General features: G+C 41.6%; 1 protein-coding gene across 3 annotated transcripts in view; it reads right to left on the reverse strand.

Moving 5' to 3' along the window:
• The window catches only part of igsf21a (immunoglobin superfamily, member 21a), a 168681-nt gene that overhangs the window by 22170 nt on the left and 124680 nt on the right, over positions 1-21831 (reverse strand). For all 3 annotated transcript variants that reach the window (XM_061689109.1, XM_061689108.1, XM_061689110.1), the window contains exon 5: positions 12702-12817. In XM_061689109.1, coding sequence (XP_061545093.1) covers positions 12702-12817 — 116 coding nt within the window. The remainder of the gene's footprint in view (positions 1-12701; positions 12818-21831) is intronic.

The raw sequence follows: 21831 nt of genomic DNA on the forward strand, positions 1-21831 counted from the left end.
GGGAAATATCATTTTTGCCTTTAAAAACTCATGTCAATTACAGTATCTTCTTAAAAAAAACAATAACCCCGGTTTATATTGGGATTTAATTCCATAAATAAGTCTTGTTTCTTCTTTGAAGCCAGAAGACGTCTGGTCTATGCTATAATTGCATCTGATGGATCATAGGACCTATTTTACATTCATCCACCTGCGCACTGATTGCACGTTAGACTCTGCATATCACAGCACATTTCATTTGTTATTTTATTTTTTTATAGAAATTGAAAAACATTAACATATCACTGTTTATTATCAGAATCATCTTTATTTGCCAAGTATGTCCAAAAAACACACAAGGAATTTGTCTCCGGTAGTTGGAGCCGCTCTAGTACGACAACAGACAGTCAATTGACAAAGAACACTTTGGAGACATAAAGACAATGACCAAAAAAAAAAAAAAAAAACAGTCACTGAGCAATAAAGGGTTGCTAGTTATCTGGTAATGCCGGTACAATTTTTATTTTTTATTTTTATATACTAAGGCTGGCTGGCCTTCACTTGCCGTACAAAGACTTAATCACTGGTACCCATTCACGTACAAGGCTATTGTAAGTATGCTGCCAGTTTACATCTGCTCTGTGATTTCACAAAGATCACACCACCTTTCAAGAGGTGAAGCGATTGTGTCGCCTTTCAGGAGCGAGCACGGACAAAAGGCTTTTTCATGCTCTGCTTTACTTTCCTGTAATGAATGGCCTTCAAAAATACGTGGAACTCAAAGAACTTGCCTCGTTGCTTGCTTTTCAACCAATCCTCACAAGTAACTTTTTAAGTAATGTTGCTCTAAATATTTGTGTTATTTTATTGACCTTGTTCGTAATGGTTTTCTGTTCAATGTTGTTCTTATCTGCAATTTCCTGCTGCTATCTTGCAAAGGAGAGCTTCCATCTCATACAGAACAACTGGTTTTAGATATATATATATGGGAAAAAAATCTAATGTGCAGTTGCCTCCATGTGGACACGGCTGATTGTTGTTCAAAAATCCGAAAAGGAAATGAAGAAATTCTGTGGAGTGTCCTTAATACAAAAAAAATAAGTTGGTCAATAGCACATACTGTACTTAGACAGTTCTCAGGTGTCTTAATTACATGCATGTGGCATGCTTTAATCAAAATAGCGCAAGGGTCAACACTTATTGATTACTTCCTCCCCTATTTTTTGGTCGAATTAGCCTGCTTTCAGGGGGCAGCCCTGTCTCATGCAAGTGAGCCAGAACTCACATATACTGCCAGGGCCAACGATGAGTACGGCTTTCATTACCATGACAAGTAGGGGCGGAGCCAGGGGGGGGGGGGGGGGGGGGTTCTGTAATCGGAGCGACGAATCTAAGGAAGAAAAAAACCAAAACAAACCAACACAAAGGCAAAAGGGAGATTACAATGTTTTCTCTCATGGAGTCAGCACTTCAATCAACATGCTGCTGCATTGTCACTGTGTGGAGATCATGTTTCAGTGTCGTCCTGCTTGAAAGTGGCAAATCTTCAACCAGCCTAGCGACCAGGTCATCTCAGAGAAACTCAGTGTGGGGGCAGTTAGCATGTCAATTAGCTATATTTTCATGTCACAAATTAGCAAAATAAAAAAAAGAGGGCTCGCTCACGCAAACATTTATAGAAATAGGCAGATAAAAAAAGAGGGTACAGTACTTGTTTAATTTCTCACTTCATGGATAGGCAGGCACTCCAGAGACCCAACTATTTGTATCCAAGCACTTACAAAGTTTTTCAATGTCTCCTTTGAGGCAAAAAGACGAGATGTTAAAGTTCCAGAGAGCAGATCATGTGCGCACAGTCGATAATAATAGCACAGGTGCATCTAAACGCGGAATACGCTAGACTCAAGTGATGTCAATGCTATCATTCACACATACACTGATGTGGAAATAATAATAGGGTTACTGGTATCCACAGAAACATAGCCACAGACACCAAACGTGCATTATCGAGCGAGCGTCTTGAGCTGATGCAGGTACCACCCGGCTTGCAAGCTAATGACGTCGCTTTTGTTGCTGCAAACATGACCTCAGCTACAAAACGACAAAAAAAAAAAAAAAAAAAGAAACATAGCGTTGTCTAAAAATACATCACCTCTCTTGCATGAACAGACTTAACATAGGCAGGCGTGCTCCGAAAAGTACGTAGGGATCTGAATGCTTGCAATGCTAAGATGAACTACATTTGCGAGTATTGTGGTGCTGCCGAAGGGGAGCAATTAGTTGTCACATTAAAGAAGACTCATTCGCCACGACGTGATCTAGGACTGCAATCCGGGGACCATAGACTATGTGAATGTAAGCACATCATTGGCTGCAATTCCTTAAATTCATGTTCATATTTGTTTGCACTCATTATTGCTGTTTCTACACTCAAGGTAGCGAGCCTCAAGGTGCCAAGTGCAGCTAGTGGCCACATAAATTCACTTAAGTGCATGTACGTATCTGCGGATCATAGACACTAGGGATGCACTGAACTTTCTTTCAGATCGGGTACTCTACTTACATTTGAGTCCTTGCCGATACCAAATACCGACACTTAACGATGTCATAAAATCTTGCAATTGTCATGAAAATGTGTTTAATTTCCATCAAATTTTGTTCAGAGACACAAACTGATATTGAACATGTCATACTTTTCACTCGAATACAGTGGTGCCTTGAGATACGAGTGGCCCGCAAACGAACTCACTTCAACTCAACTTCACAGCGAGCCGCAGTTTGGCAAAGTGAATAAATCTTCGAAAAAGAGGCTTCAAACTCTTTAATGCCACGCCCAGTTAAAGTTTACTTATATATCGGAAAACAAACGGTGCAACGTGTAGACAGAAAATTCCAATATTGACGGGCCTGTTAGTGCAGCTTACTGAGTCGGTCATTGTGAAAGTCGTCTACATTTTGTATGATTCTATTATACTGCCTCCCAGTGGCCAAGGTGCGCACACCAAAAGGAGCCGTAATGCATTAATCATGAAGCACAAAGTGTTTCATTCTTTACATTCCATTTAATTATGTTGTTATTAAAAAGAAAAAGCCCAATATTATAGAGCGCTACTTTCCTTATACAAAAAATACACAAATTGTACTTGCTTTTTGAGGGGAGGCTGGAAGAGATTAATGGCATTTCAATGAGGAAAGATTATTCGAAATACAGGTTTTGTTTGAGTTCTGAGGATGGTCACGGAACAAAATAAGCTCGTATCACACTGTATACTACTGCACATCTTACACAGACATATCACGTAACCTCACGACATTGTCCGCTGAAAGCGCTTTACTGCACTTTATGAAGTCACCAGAACTGTAGAACTATGGTGTTTCACATTACGTGTTAGCATTAACATAGCGGACAATGTGTTAAGTTTAAATACAAAATGTGTAATTGTCTTTATTTTGTGTTTTAAAATAAAATTCAATTGGGCGGGTCAAGAAACAGCCTTAAGCAAGCTCATGCGGACTATTTTTGAAGAAGTGTTCTCTGCCAAATGGCACACTACATGCTCAGGGAGGGCAGAATAGTAACGTCGGGCCGGTAAAGTGCTATCAGCGTCGTAGTTTTTGAGCAATTTCACAAGTACGAGTACAGACGTACAGTATCCGCACCGATACCGTTACCAAATAGCCTCAAACAAATCAGATGAGCCAATCGGGAGAGAAGTGCAAAGTGCAGCTAGCAGGGTGCGAGTTTTCACTGGCTTCTGTTTTTGTTTGACAAGATTCTTTGAAAAAAAAAAAAAAAAATAGGCCTAGCCTCATTCATTGCGGAACTTCAAACAAATCGACCGCAACTCGGTGTACTCGTGAGTAAAGGTACCACTGTGTAAAAGTTTTAGTCCATAAAGGTTATTTCCAATGGGAAATCGAAACAAATGGAGCAGAGTGCGCTCTTTCATTTTTGAATAACATTTCTCAAAGCTGTCCCTAAATGTGTTTCTTGCTAGTTGATGGAACGGAAAATGAGGATTGACAGCTTTGCACTGGAGGTGAGAGACTTTTTTTGGGGGGTGTTGTTGTTGCCCTGCGGTTCTCTCCCCCCCCTTTAAAAAAAAAAAATTACGAGGAGATCACACACAGATGAAAATACTGCTTGTGCACACCGAAATAGACATATAACGCCATGAGAGTGTTTTTAGTGCATTCCATGCGGATTATATTATCTTTGGGGAATGTAGATGCTGTTTATGTCTGTCACTGATTTTCTTTGCCACATCTTTTGCCTGAATTGCCAGAGAGATATTCCTCTTCAAGAGGGTATAATCACATTTAATTGTGTAGTGTTTTGGGCTGACGTCAAAACAGAATTGTCAAGTGAGAGTCCCTCAACTTTTTCAGTGGATCGGTCATAAAATTGTCCTAATGTTGACCTCAAATGAGGCAGCAAGCGCCATACTGTGTTTTTAAATATTGACATCATCCCAAGCCCATCTAACGACCTGACCATGACGTGTATTGTTGTTTTATTGTTTATTCCTTTGAGCTGTGAAAATGTAGTTTTCCAAACATGTAGCTCAGTTTGACAGGCGTTGGTAACAAGCAGCAACGGGAAACAACACACGTGAAGTGTCTTCAAATGGGAGCGCACACACTGATTAATTTTCCTCAAGTGATTATGAGGCTGCCGGAAGATGTCGCTCACTGTGATACGTGTAAAAAAAAATATAAACATTACATTTCCCACAGTGACACGGGCACGTCGCTGTGCCCCTTGTGTGATTTTCCGACATTCAGCATGCAATTTGTCATGAGAAAAACAACAACAAAAAAGCTCCAAACAACCAGACTCATTTAAGTCTCATTAAATCGCTGCTGAAAATAGCAAATTGCAGATAACAACACAGCAACACTTCCCGACCTGCCGCGGTGGGACTTGAGTGGAAAAGATGAGGAAGGACACTTTGGTATGGCGCTAATAGCATCTATGCTAACAGCCTGAAGCCTTTTAAATAAAAAAGCCCGTTTCAAACTGTGTGAATGACTAAACAACTATAAAATCCACCAAAAACAGGCAAACGACATCAAGTTCATGCGTATGAATAGCTGGTCAAACATTAAGCTTTATGTCAGCTACGCACAATTTGCGTCCTAGCTTGAATGGCGCCCGATGCGAGAACCCGCCTCGCCGACGCACACACATACAGACGAAAAACACATTTTCTTCAAAATACATTGAATCACAAGCCAATTCGAATACGGCAAAAAAAAAAAAAAAGAATTATGATGAAGGTAACAGAGAACAAACACAAGCCTTGCGCTGCGCAATTTAAAAATACACGAAAGAACCTCGTTGCAACAATTACATTCTCAGCACGGGAACTTTCTATCATGACGGGTAATGGATTGTTCCTTTATTTCCCATGTGCAAAATTATTCTTCCATTGCACCAGAAGATGTTATTAATTTTAAGATAGGTCCTTCCTTTCACCCGCAATACATTTAATTGAACAGATCATAAAGTAATGCATAATACAAAAACATAATACAAACTATTGTAAGTACAGATACTAAATGCTAATATATGTTGTGACCACTTGCTTAACCCAAGTACAGTGGCGCCTTGAGTTACGAGTAATGTGCTCCATGTCCGTGCTCTTAACTCAAAACACATCTCAAATCATCTTTCCCCATTGAAATGACATTAATGCCATTAATCCATTCCAGCCTCCCCATCCCCTCTGGACAAACGAAGAATAGACTTCTTCTTCTGCTCTTCTACCGCACGGTAAGTTGCTCTAATAAATGTCATTTTCGTCAACGACAAAGAATATATGCCTGTAAGTAATGTTATATTATCTGTCTGTGTGTTTTTCCACCATGTGCGTTCAAATATGCGTGAAAGAAATCTAAAAGCGTTCTAAGTTCATGATGATTTGCTAAAAACAATCACGTTTATCAGTTTGAACATGATATATCTTGTCTTTGTAGTGGATTCAATTCAATACAGCTTGAACACGATTTGCAAATCATTGTATTCTGTTTTTATTTGTTTAACACAACGTCCCAACTTCAGTGGAATTGGGGTTGTACTTGAACGAGAGCAGCAGTGACGTCCAAACGTGGAATATGACTGTGGGGTGACGTTAATAAACTGTGAGGGATGCCTCTTGGAATGAGATCCCTTTTCACTGTTACTGAAACGTCCCATAGAGAGGCAGAATCACAATCGCCAGCTGGGCTGCTGAGCTGTCTATCATGTTTATTGTCACCGTTGTTATCAACAGCCACGATCGTTTTGTTTCGCTCGAAAATGCAGCCGCTGTCAGAAGGTCCGTGCGAGCATTGTCCTCCGCCAACATTGCCGGTGAACATGTTCAACCGTTTGTGCTCGTACGCAACGGTCGGCAGATATGAAATTCACGGAAGGCACGTCTCTCCAAAGCGTCGCTGTCAGGGGATGACGGAGGCCGCACCGCGAGTTTGTCTTCCTTTTTATACTCACCGCAGCAACGGCTTTAGCTGTATTTTCTGCAGCGTCTGATGGTGCGTTGGCCTGCATGATAATTATTTTACTGCAGAAGGCACGCCTCTCCAAACGGTGGCGGTCGGGGGATGAGTTTGTCTTCCTTATGTACCCATAGCAGCCACAACTTCAGTGCTGCTTATTAGCACATTCTCAGCGCAAAAACGTGCTTTGATTGAAAAGAGGGCCGCTGATGTGACGCGTGGTCATAAGGAGGAACGCGGACAGAGTTGCCGCCTGCCGTTCGGAGGTATACCGGCACCTACACGGTAGTGATCCTTCCGCAGGTTCACATACTTTTACTTTCGCCAGATCAGCGGTGCCCAAACTACAGCCCGGGGGCCATTTGTGGCCCAGCGTCCATTTTCAGCAGCCTGCGGAATCAACAATTGACACGGCCCGTGTCGTTTGGCTGCATTGCGCAACTTACTTTCTATATTGGGTGGCAAGGCAGGAGACGAGAAGAAGAAATTCGTTCTAATTCCTTTCCTTGAAATTGTTGGCTTCCCCTTTCTGCTGTGGGTGTAAAGAGAGGAAAAACTCATGGTTCATTCCTGAAAAGCGGTTTACTTCCAAACAGCAGCTCTGAGATTCAATGTGAGGGGAGGTGGCGAAAAGACTCATCGCGACAACTTCGCCACCTTTCCTTGTCATTATCGGCCCTCTTTTTTTTTTTTTTTTTTTTTTTTTTGCTCCTCTCCAATCAGAGAATGCGCAATGAGCGGCACTGAGAGGCTATTAGCGCTGACCCTCGTCATCATCATCACGGCAACGTGCCTCGAAATATGAACACGCGCGGGGTGCAAAAATAGTTCCTAAATGTCAATGTGACGTGAGTGTCATCATCATGTTGGAAGGATGTATTAACGGAAATTACTAATGCGCACTTCAAAACATGGCTTCATCAAAATGACTCAAAGCTTTCTGTAATTACGAAATGAGAGGTCGCCTAGCAACAAGGGATCATTTGCATGGGGAGGTGAGTCAGTTCATTTGTCACAACCAATCACAATGTGTCTTTCCCATGAAATAAAACAAAATAACAACAAAATAAATTCTCTCTATGATGAGATCACGTCTAGGCCGCCATGTTTATTTGTAACGTTTATTTGTAACATCAGAATTATGTCTGACAGGCATAATAATACAACGCCGGCTATCAAAGGGCTTCAGCTGTTTCTGAAGTGTTAAAACAGTTTAAAAAGCCATTAAAATCTGATGATGACCCTCGAAACGACGTTTTAGTTAAATGACGGCGACACATTCTGCTGTTTAATGAGCGACTCATCCCTTTCTCTTAACAAGCGTCCATATTTATGCACGGCATGCATAAAGCCAAGGATTGGCACATTATAATTTATTTTTATCAAATGTATAACAAATAAATGGTTTGATTTATGACTAAAGTAAACCCCTCCTATACGCGATGGATGGTGACCGAGCCCTGCCGTTTAGTATCGTCTATATGAATAGTTTAAACTTTAAGTATACCACACACTACTATATGATCCAAAAAAAATGAAACTAACAAGTATTATACCCTTAAAAATAAAAGGCTTACAGATGATCTGATGTGGAAAGAACAAAACAAAACGTGACATAGATTCTCTGTAACTTCCACTAACAACCCGGACTACATTTAGCTCCTCCCTGAAATACAAAAGCGTGTGTCTTAGTTGAAATGTAGCACTTCAACATACTTTCTAGACACCAATTACTGTACTGCTTTCCTATTTAGAGAGGGGATAAGCACATTTCGAAGCGAATAGCTGGTGTAAGGTTACACACACAAAAAAGGCAAATCGGTGAATTTGTGAATAGTGACTTGCAACTATGCAAGGATTTGCTGTTTTGTTATTATGATTATTAATACATAATACGAGAGATTTCTTTTAGAACGGGTTCCCAAGCAATTTAATTCCTCGATATTGTATGTTAGCTTGACTGACGACTTCGCTTATGGATTCCTTTTAGGAAAAATAAATAAGTAGCGCTTTGAGCGGGGGCTTCAAGCGCCTCCTTCTCCGTCGTTATTTGGCCGATGCAGCGAAGGGGAACGCAGGGAGCGGGAGCAGCAGATAGGGGAAAAACAAAACAAAACAAAACAAATAAACACTTTGACCAGGGCTCAGCCATTGGCGACGTCGCTTTTCACGCTCATCTCTCGTGTGTGCCCCCGGGGAGGCTCCCACGACTCTCTCTGGAGGTGGCAGCTTCTAAAAAGTGAGTTTCTATAATTGTGCGGAAGGTATTTTATAAATCCAGGTCAAATAAGTTTTTTTGTTTGGTTTGTTTTTACAGAAAAACTCGTTGTCTTATGTCCAAATTAATTTTGGGATCGAGTTGAATAGAAAAGGAGCACTGTAAATATTCCCAAATATGAGCAGCCAAAGTGTCATAGATAAGGAAATTTATTCAGTGAAAAAAATTCTATAACTGTTGCATTAAAAGGGAGCTGATATTCTGGCAGGAATGATGCGAGTGTCAGTCCCAATATTTAAAGTTGTTGTATGAGTTGAGCTGAAAAACTCAAATAATTTCTTTCCTCTGAATCAATAAGGGCTGGACTGGGCAATTTCCCAAGACACTTTGATATCTTGTAAGGTACGTAAAAGGTGCATTATACTTTTTGGTCTCTTGACATACTGAGAAGGATACATTACAGATGAGTGCATACTGGATATGTTGTATTTTCTGTCCAAAGAGGATATTAAAGAGTGAAGGCAAAGAATCCCAATTGTTTTACTTCATTCCCTCACGCAATGGGAATCGATAAGGAGTATCGATACTGGAATCGGAATCGCTAAATTCTTATCAATTGCATTATAAAAATACAAAGTAATAAATAACCTTATGTCCAAAATATGAAGTTTAAAAATTCACTTTTCGTTCATTAAAAAGTACTTGACTGCATGCATCGTTCCAGTGCAAACGTGGGTGAGATGACTTCCAGTCAAGTATTAAGATGTCAACGAACGCTTCACCCGCACACACGCTTATAACCTTTCATTTCCTACTGTGAGAACAGTGAGTCCTTCACACACAGGTGTTCTCACTCGTACTGACTGATTAAACCTCTCTTTGCGATTCTGCGCGTGTGCGCGCGTGCATGTGTGTCCGCCCGTGTGTGTGTGTGTGTGTGTGTGTGTGTGTGTCACATCCGCTGGAGTGAACAACAAGTTTGGCTGATTAGCTCTGTGACAAAAACACTGCATGAAGGTGGAGGACTTTTGCAAAGTTGCAGCACACACTCTTTATTATCCTCCAAACTCACACGTGGGCGCGGACGCACACTTTAAACGTACGCTGATAGCACGATTGCTTGAAAATGCGGAAATGATGGTGTGTTGTTATTTCTATGGCAAGTCTAAGTCGAGCACTAGATATCTGAGAAACCTCTGCTGCTGCACATTACCGGAAGTCACACACAACTGCAGTGGCTCTGCTTGGATTTTTTTTTTTAAAAAGAAAGCAAAGGAAGACTCATTCAGTTTTAGATTGCTCAAAATCAATAGTGTTCTACTTTGACATGAGAAGACTTGAACGCTTGACCGATATTGGTTAAAAAGTGCTCCCGGTAGAATGGCCGTTCTGATTAAAACTTTGAACTCGGGGACCTTTGTCATATGATACCGGGTAGAACTCAAAATGGCGCTCACCTCAACTCACGTCACAATAAGCAGCAGTTTGGCCCAAAAAGCTTTCAAGCATCAAACAACGAGAATTACACGTGCCGTATTGACAACAAGCACATGAGTTGGATTTGAAGTCTGCTCGCTTATGCTAACACATTAGAGGAAAAGCTGGAGACAGGCTAAACGTATAGAATCTACAGCATGTGCTAATGTTATAATGCTTTAAGGAAGAAATATTGGAAAACCACCTGTGGAGCAACACATCTAGACAGACACGATAACAATAACCTCTTTGAAAATGCTAAATTACTCGGCTAATATTACTGCAGATTACCGAGTCACTTGCAGTAGTGGAGTGTAAGTCTTCTTCGTTGATGTCTGCATGTCTGTTTTATACTGCCCCCGGTGGCCAAGTCACACACGCCAGAAGGAGTCGCAATGAATTAATCATGATGCACAGTTTAATTCTTTACTTATTTTCTATATAATTATGCGATTACTATATGTTTGTAAAAGTACAGTATTATAGAGTGCCATTTTCCCTGATTAAACCCCCCCCCCCCCACACATTTCAACATCTTTGTTGGCTGTTTTGGGGAAGCTAGAATAGATGAAAGGCATATCAATTCACTTCAAAGGGGAAAGATGATTTGATACGAGTGTGGTCACAGAACAAATTAAACTCTAATTTCAAGGCACCGCTGGCTTGGTTTAACGGTGAGTCTGACCAAAATTACCCAATAAATGTTCTGATTTAACCTTTAAAACTTTGTCCTTATCTGCCAGACTGCCCTCAATATCAACAGTTTTTTTTTTCTGACAAAAATAAACTTTGAAAGCTTGACCAATCATAGCTGAAAAGTGTTCATGCTGAAAGGCTGACAACAAAACTGATTTCACATTTAATTTTGAAAAAAAATGGATTTCATTTAATATATATTTTTTTTAACTTGGCTAGGTCCGTCACAATCAATAGTCGTCCCGGTGTGCAGCACAGGTGCCAGCACCCCCACCCTGAGAGAAGGAAATCACATTCGCCTTGCGTTCACTTCTCGCCAGGTTTCTAATCGCTGGAGATGCGAGCGCCGTGGCTGGGAGGCCATTAGCATGCGCGTGTGTGGACAATGATTAATGACTCATTAATGACCCGAGACCCGAGGGGCGGAGCTCTCGAGCTCCCGGGACAGCCTCACTCTGGAGGACTGGCCTGGCTCGTTTACACATCGAAGCAATCATGTATGGTGATGATGATGATGATTTCTGAGTGCATATGATCAACATGGCGTCCCTGCCATTACACGCTACAGCATGGCAGATTTCACAAGGTCATATGCTGTATGTTTCTTTGTGATTCTGCGTGGATTGCTCTACATTGCAGCAGCTCTGAAGCCATAGTAACAAATTACGGGATGTTACATTGGTGCTAAACGTTCCAGGATGTTCCACCGACCAATTGAGTTCACTAACCTGAAACCCTAACCTTGAATCGAAACCATCATTCTCAAACCAAAGCCTAATTTGGAAGTGAAATTTTGGCTTGAAACCCAAATTTGAAATGATAATTTAAAACCCCGATCCTGGCTTTAAAACCTGAACCCTGACTTGAAACCCTCATTTGCAACCCAAGCCCTAATTTGGAACTGGAACCCTAACTCGCTATGCTAACCCTACCTTGAAAACCTAACCCTGATTTTAAACTTACTATTTTAAAAGCCTGTCTTGAAACCCTCACTTAAAACCCTAGCTCATTTTTGTCACGGGCCACATCGTAGTTATGACTTCCATCGGAGGGAACTGTGAACCCATATAAATGAAAGATTACCTCCTACGCTGTATTTACGTACAGGATGCGCAACACATTGATGAATAGCCAGTTTTGAAATCAGAAACCTATGAAAACATGTTTTTCAACTATTACATTTCTTTTCAAAGGGGGATTGGTAAGAAAAACAAATGCTTGCAAATATCTCAATGGTATTACACCAGAACACCATGAGCAATTTTGATTTGCTTTCGCGGGCCACATGAAATGATGTGGCGGGCCAGATCTGGCCCCCGGGCCACCAGTTTGACACCTGTGCCCTAGTCTTTGCTTGAAACCGACTCACCGAAACTTTTACCACAAACACCAAGTGAAAATTTACCACCAATTGACATTTCACGCACAATTGTGAACAATAACCTTCAAAGTGGTTTCCAGGCTGCTCCTCCAATTCATTTTGTCCACTCACATCGGAATTTTTGGGGTCGCCATGGCAACACCCTTTCTTTTTATAAGTCAGCTTGTGAATGATTTTCACTGTGTTACTTTAAAGTGTGAAGTATAGCCGTTTGAGTATGTATTCAATATAAATCAATTTCGAGCTTCGGGCCCATGTACCAGTTTGCTCTTTGTCATGACTAGTAAGATATTTCAGCACACTAGTAGAATGAATTAGTAGATCTGATGATGTCAAACTAGGATTTTTTTTCCCTTCTACTATCTTTCACGACTTTTCTGCAGACTTGTCAGCGTATGACGTTCTTGTTAAAAGTAAATGGAAATTGAAAACAAACGAGTTCCCCCAACTCACCGACGGCGCGGGCTTTCCACCCTTGGCGGTGCAGATCAGCGTGAAGTTCTGGGCTTGGTATCGACTGAACGGCGCCGGCGTGTTCTCGGCCACCACTGAGATGTTGTTCGGAGGGGCTGACGGGGACACAAAACACAAGCAGAGCCGTCAGTCACGGGAAATGTTTAAAAACAAAAAAAAAAACGCAATTGCTGTGTTAAATTGATAATTTTACAGTTAATTCTAAAATGTGGAAACCCTGATTTAAAACCCTAGTCGAAAATCCAAACTTGAAAGCCCAATCCTGTCTTGGAACCTTAATTTGCAAACCTGATATGAAACCTGAATCCTGATTTAGAAGAACTTGAACTTGAAACCTTAACCCAGATTTCAAATCCTACTTTCAAAACCTAACTTCGGCTGAAAACCTCTAATTTTGAAACCCTACTTTGTAACACGAAGCCTGATTTAGAACCCTAATTTGAAACATGAATTTCACCCTAACCCTATTTTGAAACCATAAAGCTGATTGCAATACTACTTTGAAAGCCTAACCAAGTTTTGAAGCCCATAATCCTGAACCCTGCTTTGAAACCCAAATGCGTTTCAAACAAAGGCTAGGGTTTCCAATTCGTTAAGGATTCAAAGTAACGTTTCAAGTCAAGGTTAAGGATTTTGGCCAGGGTTAGGGTTTCAATTTAGGATTTCAAACCTGTTTTAGGATTTCAAACAAAGTTAAGGTTTCCAATTTCATGCCCCATAGGGTTGAAATGAGAATTTCAAAGTCAAGTAAAGCTTCAACAGGGTTAGGGTTTCAAAGTATGGTTTCAAGTCAGGGTTATCGTTTCAAGTTCAGGTTTCAAGACAGGATTAGTGTTTCAAAGTGCTGTTTTCAGCCATGGGTTTCAAGCGTGAAATCCTACCTTAAAACTGGATTTTATGTCACTGAAGAAGTTTTTCAGATATATTTTTTTGTTAAAGGAAATTGTTGATTGTAAAGTATAATTATATCGAGAAATAGTTTAAACCCCCCAATGCCAATGTATAATGATTATAGCAGACTTCCTTATTGACTCTTCACTTTGCAGCCCCTGCAGGTGTCTGGTGCACCGCGAGGGGTTTGGGCCTCCGCGCTCTTCAGCAAACAAATCGAGCGCTGGGATGTGCTGCGTGTTGACGCTCATCCAGAAGGGAGCGTCACCTGTTAACAAGTTAACAGAGAGGCTGCGAATATGTGCACCCCCCCGGCCCCGGGGGGTCGTCTCACGCGAGTCACAGGAAGATGGTCAGGTGGAACAGCTTTTACTGTAGGAACTGTATCACATGACAGGCAAGGCTTCCCAACAACAGGTTGTCAAGCTATGATTACGTTTTCAAAGTTTTGAATTTCATGCCAGGGCTACGCTTTCATAGTGTTTCATGCTATGTTCATGAATACGATAAATATAAAATGAGATTGTTGCGCGCGTCAATGAGTAGTTTCTTACGTGAAAGGTTTTCTCATCGGCTCTGAAACAGCCTCCAATGATCTGCTGTATGAAATCCAACACCAAACCTTTAATACTCGGGCCGGCACGGCGGTTGATATTTCCCTGAATCGGCCGCCCTATTGTCTATGAAATATTCACAATCCTATTCAAGCCCACGACGGCGAGGCACTCAACGGCCGCGTGTTGAAAATTCGATTTTCTTTGCCGCCTCGGAAGGATTTCCATTCATTGCTCGCTCCTCTACGAACGCCGTCTCACCTTGCTATTTGGAGTTAGGGATCCAAAGTAGGATTTCAAATTAGGGTTTCAAGACAGGCTTACATTTTCAAATTACTGTTTCAAGCCTGGTTTAGGGATTCAACGTCTGGTTTCAAGTTTGGGTTCAAACACTGAATTAGAGATTGAGAGATTGCGATTGAAGATTAAACTGTGGTTTCAGGTCAGGGTTAGAGTTTCGAAATAGGGTTTCAAACCAGGGTTAACATCCCAAGTTAGGGTTTCAAGACAGAATTAGGGCTTCAAAGTAAATGTTGACGACAGTGTTAATTTTTTATTTTTTTTTCAAGTTACTGTTTCAATGCTGGTTCAGGGATTCAAAGTAGGGTGTTAAATTGGGGTTTAAAGGCTGGTTTATGGATTCAAACAAGGTTTTTAAGTTAGGGTTTCAAGCCAGAATTAGGGTTTCGTAGTAAGCTTTTAAGCCAGTGGTAGGGTTTTGTCAAATAGGGTTTCAAGACAGCGTTAGGGTTTCAAAGCAAACTTGAAACCCTACTTTGAAACCTTAACCATGGCTTGAAACTTTAATTTGAAACCTTGACCCAGGTTTGAAACCCAAACCTAGGACTTTAACTCAAATTTGAAACCTTGACCCAGGTTTGAAACCCAAACCTAGGACTTTAACTCAAATTTGAATCCATCCATCCATCCATCCACTTTCTTTGCCGCTTTATCCTCACGCGGAGGGGCGAGAGGAGAGGCGGGGTACACCTCGAACCGGTCGCCAGCCAATCGCAGGGCACAAACAAACAAACAACCATTCACTCACACATTCACATCTACGGGCAATTTAGAGTCTTCAATCAACCTACTACAAATGTATTTGGGATGTGGGAGGAAACCGGAGTGCCCGGAAAAACCCACCCTGGCACGGGGAGAACATGCAAACTCCACACAATTGAACCCCGGTCCCCAGAACTGTGAGGCAGATGTGCTAACCAGTCGTCCACCATGGCGTCCAAATTTGAATCCTTAAATCATTTTTCTAACCCTTCAAAGCCTAACTGTGGCATGAAACTCTAATTTGAAACCCTAAACAAGGACTAAAACTCAAATTTCAATCACTTACCCATATTTAAAACCCTAAGCCGGATTTAAAGCTCTACTTGGAAACCCTAACCATGTCTTGAAACTGTAATTCAGGAATGAAATCCTAATTTGAAACCATAAAAATGACTAGAAACCCTACTTTGAAACACTAACCTTGACTTGAATCTGCAATTTGAAATCATAACCCTTTTTTGACACCTTAACCCTGCCATAAAACCTAACTTGAAACCCAAATTTGAATCCCTGGTGCAGGTTTGAAACTGTCTCTTTAAACTTTAACCATGACTTAAAACGTAGAATTATATCTTGAAACTCTAATTTGAATCCCCAACCCATTTCTGAAATTCTAACCCTGATTTGTAACTCTAATTTGAAACCCTAACCGTGGCTTGAAACTCTAATTTAAAACCCTGCCCTATGTTTGAAACTGCAATTCAAAAACAGAACCTAATTTGAAATCGTAAACCATACTTAAACCCCTACTATGAATCGGTACCACGTTTTGAAACCCTAATGGGAATCCCAACTCAAACTTTGTTTGAAACTCAAATTTAAATCCCAAACTCATGTTTGACTGAAATCGCCACCCTGACTCGATCTCCTACCCGTGGCTCGAATTTAAAACCCTCCCCTTTGTTTGATACCATAATCCTGTCTTAAAACCCAAACTTGAAATCATGACTTTGTCTTGAAACCCACATTTGAAACCCATGCCAAGGTTTGAAACCCTAACTCTTGAGATTATGGTTCAGAAGTGGAAACAAAGTCTTTGTCCTTCAGATGAAAGGACCTTAGACTTCCTCCACGCACGTTAAAGCAGAGAGAGGCAGCTGCGAGTCATCCATCACATCAGTCAGCTTTGTGTTTTTCGCCAGAATCTCAATCGATACGTGGAGAATTTGTTTGGCGGGCCCGAGCGGAGGACGACGTGACCGCGGGTCTCCGGCTTTCTCGTCAGAAATGATCATTGGACCGCGGCTCGTGCGGCCCCGCGAGATAACGACAAAGGTCAACGCGGTGGATTTTGGGCGCACGGCTTTAATGTGTGAAATCTATGAGGTGCGCTTAAACAGACATGTCACAGCAATTAATTGATTGAAGGCATCTTGGGGATTTCGCCACTGGCCCCCACGCCGCTGTGCTTCCGCACCTCTTAATTGCTTATTGATGGGATTTATGTGCTTGGAAATTAACCTTAGGACACTCCATTAGCTTCCTGACAAGCCGCCGCGACCCGGCGCAGCACGGGATCGAGTCGTCTTAACCGGCCCACGAATCGACAAAATAGACTTCACGCAAATAGAGGCACAGGCTCTCTTGCTTGAAACCCTAACCTTTGTTTAAAAACCCTAACCCAGGCTTGAAACAATCACTTGAAATTTCAACGCTGGCTTGAAAACCTGACTTTGAAACTAGGATTGTGCGAGTACCAATACCGGGTATCGGGCCAATACCGGCCTTATTTCAAGGTATCAGGGTACTCGTGAAGGCTGTCGGCACCAGCCACCGATATTTAAGGCAAAAAATATCTGGCATCGACTAAGTCCGACTCAGTATTTGGTGCTACACTGCGGCGGTTTGAAACATCGGCGAATCATGTGCGTCAGAAGTCACAATTATCTGTCATTGTGTTAATTGAAATTTTATGTATCAAAAGTACAAGTGGTATCAGTACTCGGTATTGCTGAGCACTCAAGATGGAATACTCATAGTGGTAAAAAAAACAACAACAAAAAAAAAAACAATTTGGTATTGAACATCCCAATTTAGAAACTCTACTTTAAACCTAGTGAAACTTCACTTGAAACACTGCTTAGAAACATAATGCCAGGATAAAAAATCTATACTTTGAAACCTTAACCCATGATTAAAACCCTACTTTGAAACTTTAACCCAGGATTAATAACCTACTTTGAAACCTTAACCCATGATTAAAACCCTACTTTGAAACTTTAACCCAGCATTAAGAACCTACTTTGAAACACCAACCCTGTTCGTAACCAGAACCATGGGTTGAAACCTTAGTTTTAAACCACAACCCTTTTTTTTTTTTTTAAAACATAATCCAGTTTTGAAATCCTAACATTGTCTTGAAACCCTACTTTGCATCCCGAACCCGGGTTTATAACCCTAACTTGAACTAAAGTTGTTTTTACATACTGTATTGTGATGTTTTTTTTTTTTAAATTTTTGTTGGTTTTCAAATACAATTTTGTTATTGCGAGAAAATCTTATCTCAAGTATGTGATAATAATCTTAACAGTTGCAACAATAACTGTCAAATCCCAGCCTTGGCCAGCCGGATAATCGTTTGTACTCCCCTGACAAGTACCTTTGCCAGTGAGCCTCGACAATCAGTGCTCTTGACTTCTCGCTGCATAAACTGGGGGGATAAATAATTGATCATGACACGCTCTTGTTTGCTGCCGCGTGAGGCCGAGGACCGCCGACAGAATAAAACCGTATACACAGTTTCTGTGAGGGATTACGGCGCTTGTCTGAGTCTCTCCTTCAGTGGTCTCACAGCTGATAGGTTCAGTCCATTTCTCTGCAAGTCGTGCACTCACACACCCGAATCCAAATGCGACAAAAATGTGCAAAACCGAGTGCAAAGACAATATGAAACGTTCGCTGAGAAAGAACATTTTCCGAAGCCGACAAACATTTTTGGGCAAAAACTAAAGTCAATGCGGATCTTTCTTTAAAGACGCATAAAGATTGAAGAGCAGTTTTTAAAAAATTCTAACTCAGGCGTCTCGCTCTCTCTTCCTTCCCATAATGAAAGCGGCTCAGTTTCCACGGAGTGGCGCTGAGGTAGAAACATCTCGGCTGGAATTCCGATTGTGTTCGACTCTTCTATTTTGCTGGGAATTATTAATCATACTGACACACATCGTCAGGTGAGCGCTTGTGGATGTGACATTCATTTGTCCCTTTTGTTGGCTTCGAGACGGAATTTATTCTGTGAAAATGACACTGCAGAAGATCCTTTCCGTTTGGAAAAAATACAGCAGGAGTTTTTTTGTTTTTTTTTGTGTGTCTCTTCCAGGGTACATTCTACATCAGTTCTACATGTATGCGACATACAGACAATTGATAAGATTGCATGTATTCCTTTAAAGGTAATTGTCAAGGATATACAAACATTGAAACTCTAATCCTGGTTTCAAACCCTAACTTGAGACATTAACCCTGGTCTGACCCCCTAACACTGAATGCCGAACGCAGGCTCAACACCAATCCGACATTGAAACCCTAACACTGACTTGAAACGCTACTTTGAATCTCTAACCTATGCTCGAAACACGTTAATTCAAAACCCTAACCCATGTTTTGAAAACCTACTTTGAAACCCTAACACTGGCTTGAAACCTTACATGGAATTCCTAACCCTGGCCCGAATCCCGAATCCTGGTTTGAACCCTAAAATTGATACCCGAACCCTGCCTTGAAACGTTACATTAAGTCCCTAACCCAGGCATGAAAGCTTAAATCGAAACGAACCTCTGTCTTGCAACCCAAATGTGAAGAAACTAACCCTGACCTGAAACCCTTCGATGAAGCCCTAACCCATGCTTGAAACCCTACTTTGATTCCCTAAACTACTCTTAGTAACTCTCATTCAAAACCCAAAGCCTAATTTGAAACCCTAACCATGGCGTGAAACCCCATTTGAAGAAACCCTAACACTTTCTTGAATGCTTACTTTGAAACCCTAATCTTATTTTAAAACCTTAACTTGAAACGCTGGCACAAATCCCTAATTCTGGCTTGATACCCTCAATTGAAACCGTAACCCTGGTTTGAAACCCTTCTTTGAAGAAACTAACCCCGGTTTGAGACTCTACTTTGAATACCTAACTTAAGCTTCAAATCCCTAAACTACGCTTGGAAACCCCTTCACTGACTTTAAACCCTAACTTAGAACTTTAACACTGGCTTCAAACCCTAACTGAAAAACTCTAACACTGGCTTATAAATTCCATTTGTGACCCTAATCCTGTCTTGAAACTTTAATTTAAAACCTTAATGTTTTAAATCAACTCTCCTGTAGAATCCGGGCCATCCAAACATGCCCTTTAAATGTTTAATTTATCCCTTTTATGCCGGAACAGTTTTACAGGACAAGCGTCGTGGACCCGGCTGTACAACCGAAGTGTGGTGGGAGTGGCTATGCAAATTATAAACATCTATAGGACCAGAGTGTAAGTGAGGGGATAGTTAAGAAGTTATTTGTCGCAATGAGTGAGTGGTCCCACATCCAGCGAATAAATCCCAGGGGTGCGTGTCTGTCAACACAGCATCACCATTCTGACCTTGAAGCTTTTTTTGGGTTGAAATGAAGCACCAACAATGGTGCAACCAGAATGCTTTTTGGAAAGCAAACATGGATCATTTGTCGCCATGGAAACAAGCACCAAACACAAGGATTCAAGGGACAGTGACTCACAATCCGCTGCAGGGTCATCATTTATGCCGTTCAAGTTGTATGAAAGCGCAGCACGACAAAGGTCTGCTGCTTTGACAACGTGCGATGTGCGCTTTTGATACAAGTACTTGGAGTGACGTATTCAAGTCACAAGAATTGTTATCCTACATGCTGTATTATATTTAACAAATGTTTTCGACCAGCGCCCAACTGCAAGGTTTTAGCCACAACCGCCCGAAATTAACAGCATTGACAATTTTGTACGAAATTGCTAAATTGCAGCCACATAGGCTAGAAAGTAAGGTGGTGCTAATTGGCGAAACCCGTTTTCATCGTTGCCTCTGGGCAGTTTGAGAAGTTTGATGACTCGCCACAATACACCCAAATAAGGCAAATGAATCAGCTCCAATAACCAGAGCCATTCGGGGGCTCCATACGTCAATATGCTAAAATGTTGGTATTAACGGGTCCGACTTCTGTGTTCCTTTCTCTCCTTCATATTCGACGTGATTCACGGCCTAATCTTGATTTGCTACTCAAAATCTTGTGTCTGTCGAGTCCAAATTAATCAACCATCTGCAGGGATCTGTCAGTCATTCCAGTGGTTTACAAACCTGAATTTCGCAGAGCAGCTGCATGAGACCCTTTTCCAGGCCTACCTGTTGAAAACCCTACTTTACGAGTATATACATCCACGGCAGTGAATGCGTGAATTGATTTAGCATTTTCCCCCTAATCCTGCTTTCGTGATGTCAAAATGATGAAAACCACAAAGCTAGTGGTGGCCAAAGTCTTGTGTGCGATACTGCAGAGAAACACACATCACCAGGATGATGCTTCTCTTGATCCTAAATGGAATGGAATCCAAATTCATGTCATTGCCGTCTTTGTCACTCGTTACCGTTTTACCGTGTAAGACTGACTGCTATGGGGAGAAGGTCCTCAAGACAACAAAGCACCTTCTATATCTTATCTGTATCTTGTTAAGAGACGCCCCTGGGGTGACTTGTTGCGGTTTCTTTGTTGTTATCATATTATTTTTGGAACGTGCATGCCCAGACCGAACGGGTGCGTGGTGCTGGCAATTACCGGGGACCCTCTGTCAAGGGAATCCTCTGCACCTGTGTACCCAGTTTGTGGGCACAGGTGCAGCTGATGTGATTCCAGCAGATGAGAAGCACCGGCTATCTTTTCATGAACGGAAATAACTGTGGCTGCCGATCTAATACTCTTAAATGAGAGCATATGGCGATGATGCTGTTTAGATGATTAGTAATGGTTAGGGATTGAAATGAGGCTTCCCCCCAATGGTATGTCATGGAAATGTACCAGAACAAATTGTCGCACGGATTCCCATAAAGTGCTCGTATAAAGTAACACGAGGCCACGATTCCTGTACACAATATTCTATATAACTGTCAATAAAATACGTTACGAGCACTGCTCCCTCCAAGCTGCGCGCGTGCTTGCGGTTGCTGATGTGGACTCCGCGCACAGAGATTTCTGCGTTAGAACATACAACTATTCAGTTTTTGCTATTTTGCAATGTGATTCAATGAGTGAGGGGTGACTGGCTGCTACATCCGATGGCACAATTGACATATGTACTTGCGCAGCCTGTCAACGTTGTTGACAATGACGGCGTCCGTATGCGCCGCCCGCCACCGGTCAACGTAGAGCGAAGACGAGCTAGACACGCCGCTTATGTTGACCCTCGATAATTATGCCGAAACGAGCGGGGAGCGACGTATCCTCAAACCAAGCCCAAGTAAAAAAGAAATGCTGCTCTCTTAAGATGGAATGGCTGACGGAACATGTGCAAATAGAAGAAAAAGCGGTGAAAGTGGTCGAGAGTTTCTCTTTTACGAGCGAGAAAGCTCTGGTCTGCAAAACATGTTGCGAAGCC

This window comes from Phycodurus eques, chromosome 10 (assembly GCF_024500275.1).
Source record: "Phycodurus eques isolate BA_2022a chromosome 10, UOR_Pequ_1.1, whole genome shotgun sequence".
Lineage (NCBI taxonomy): Eukaryota > Metazoa > Chordata > Actinopteri > Syngnathiformes > Syngnathidae > Phycodurus > Phycodurus eques.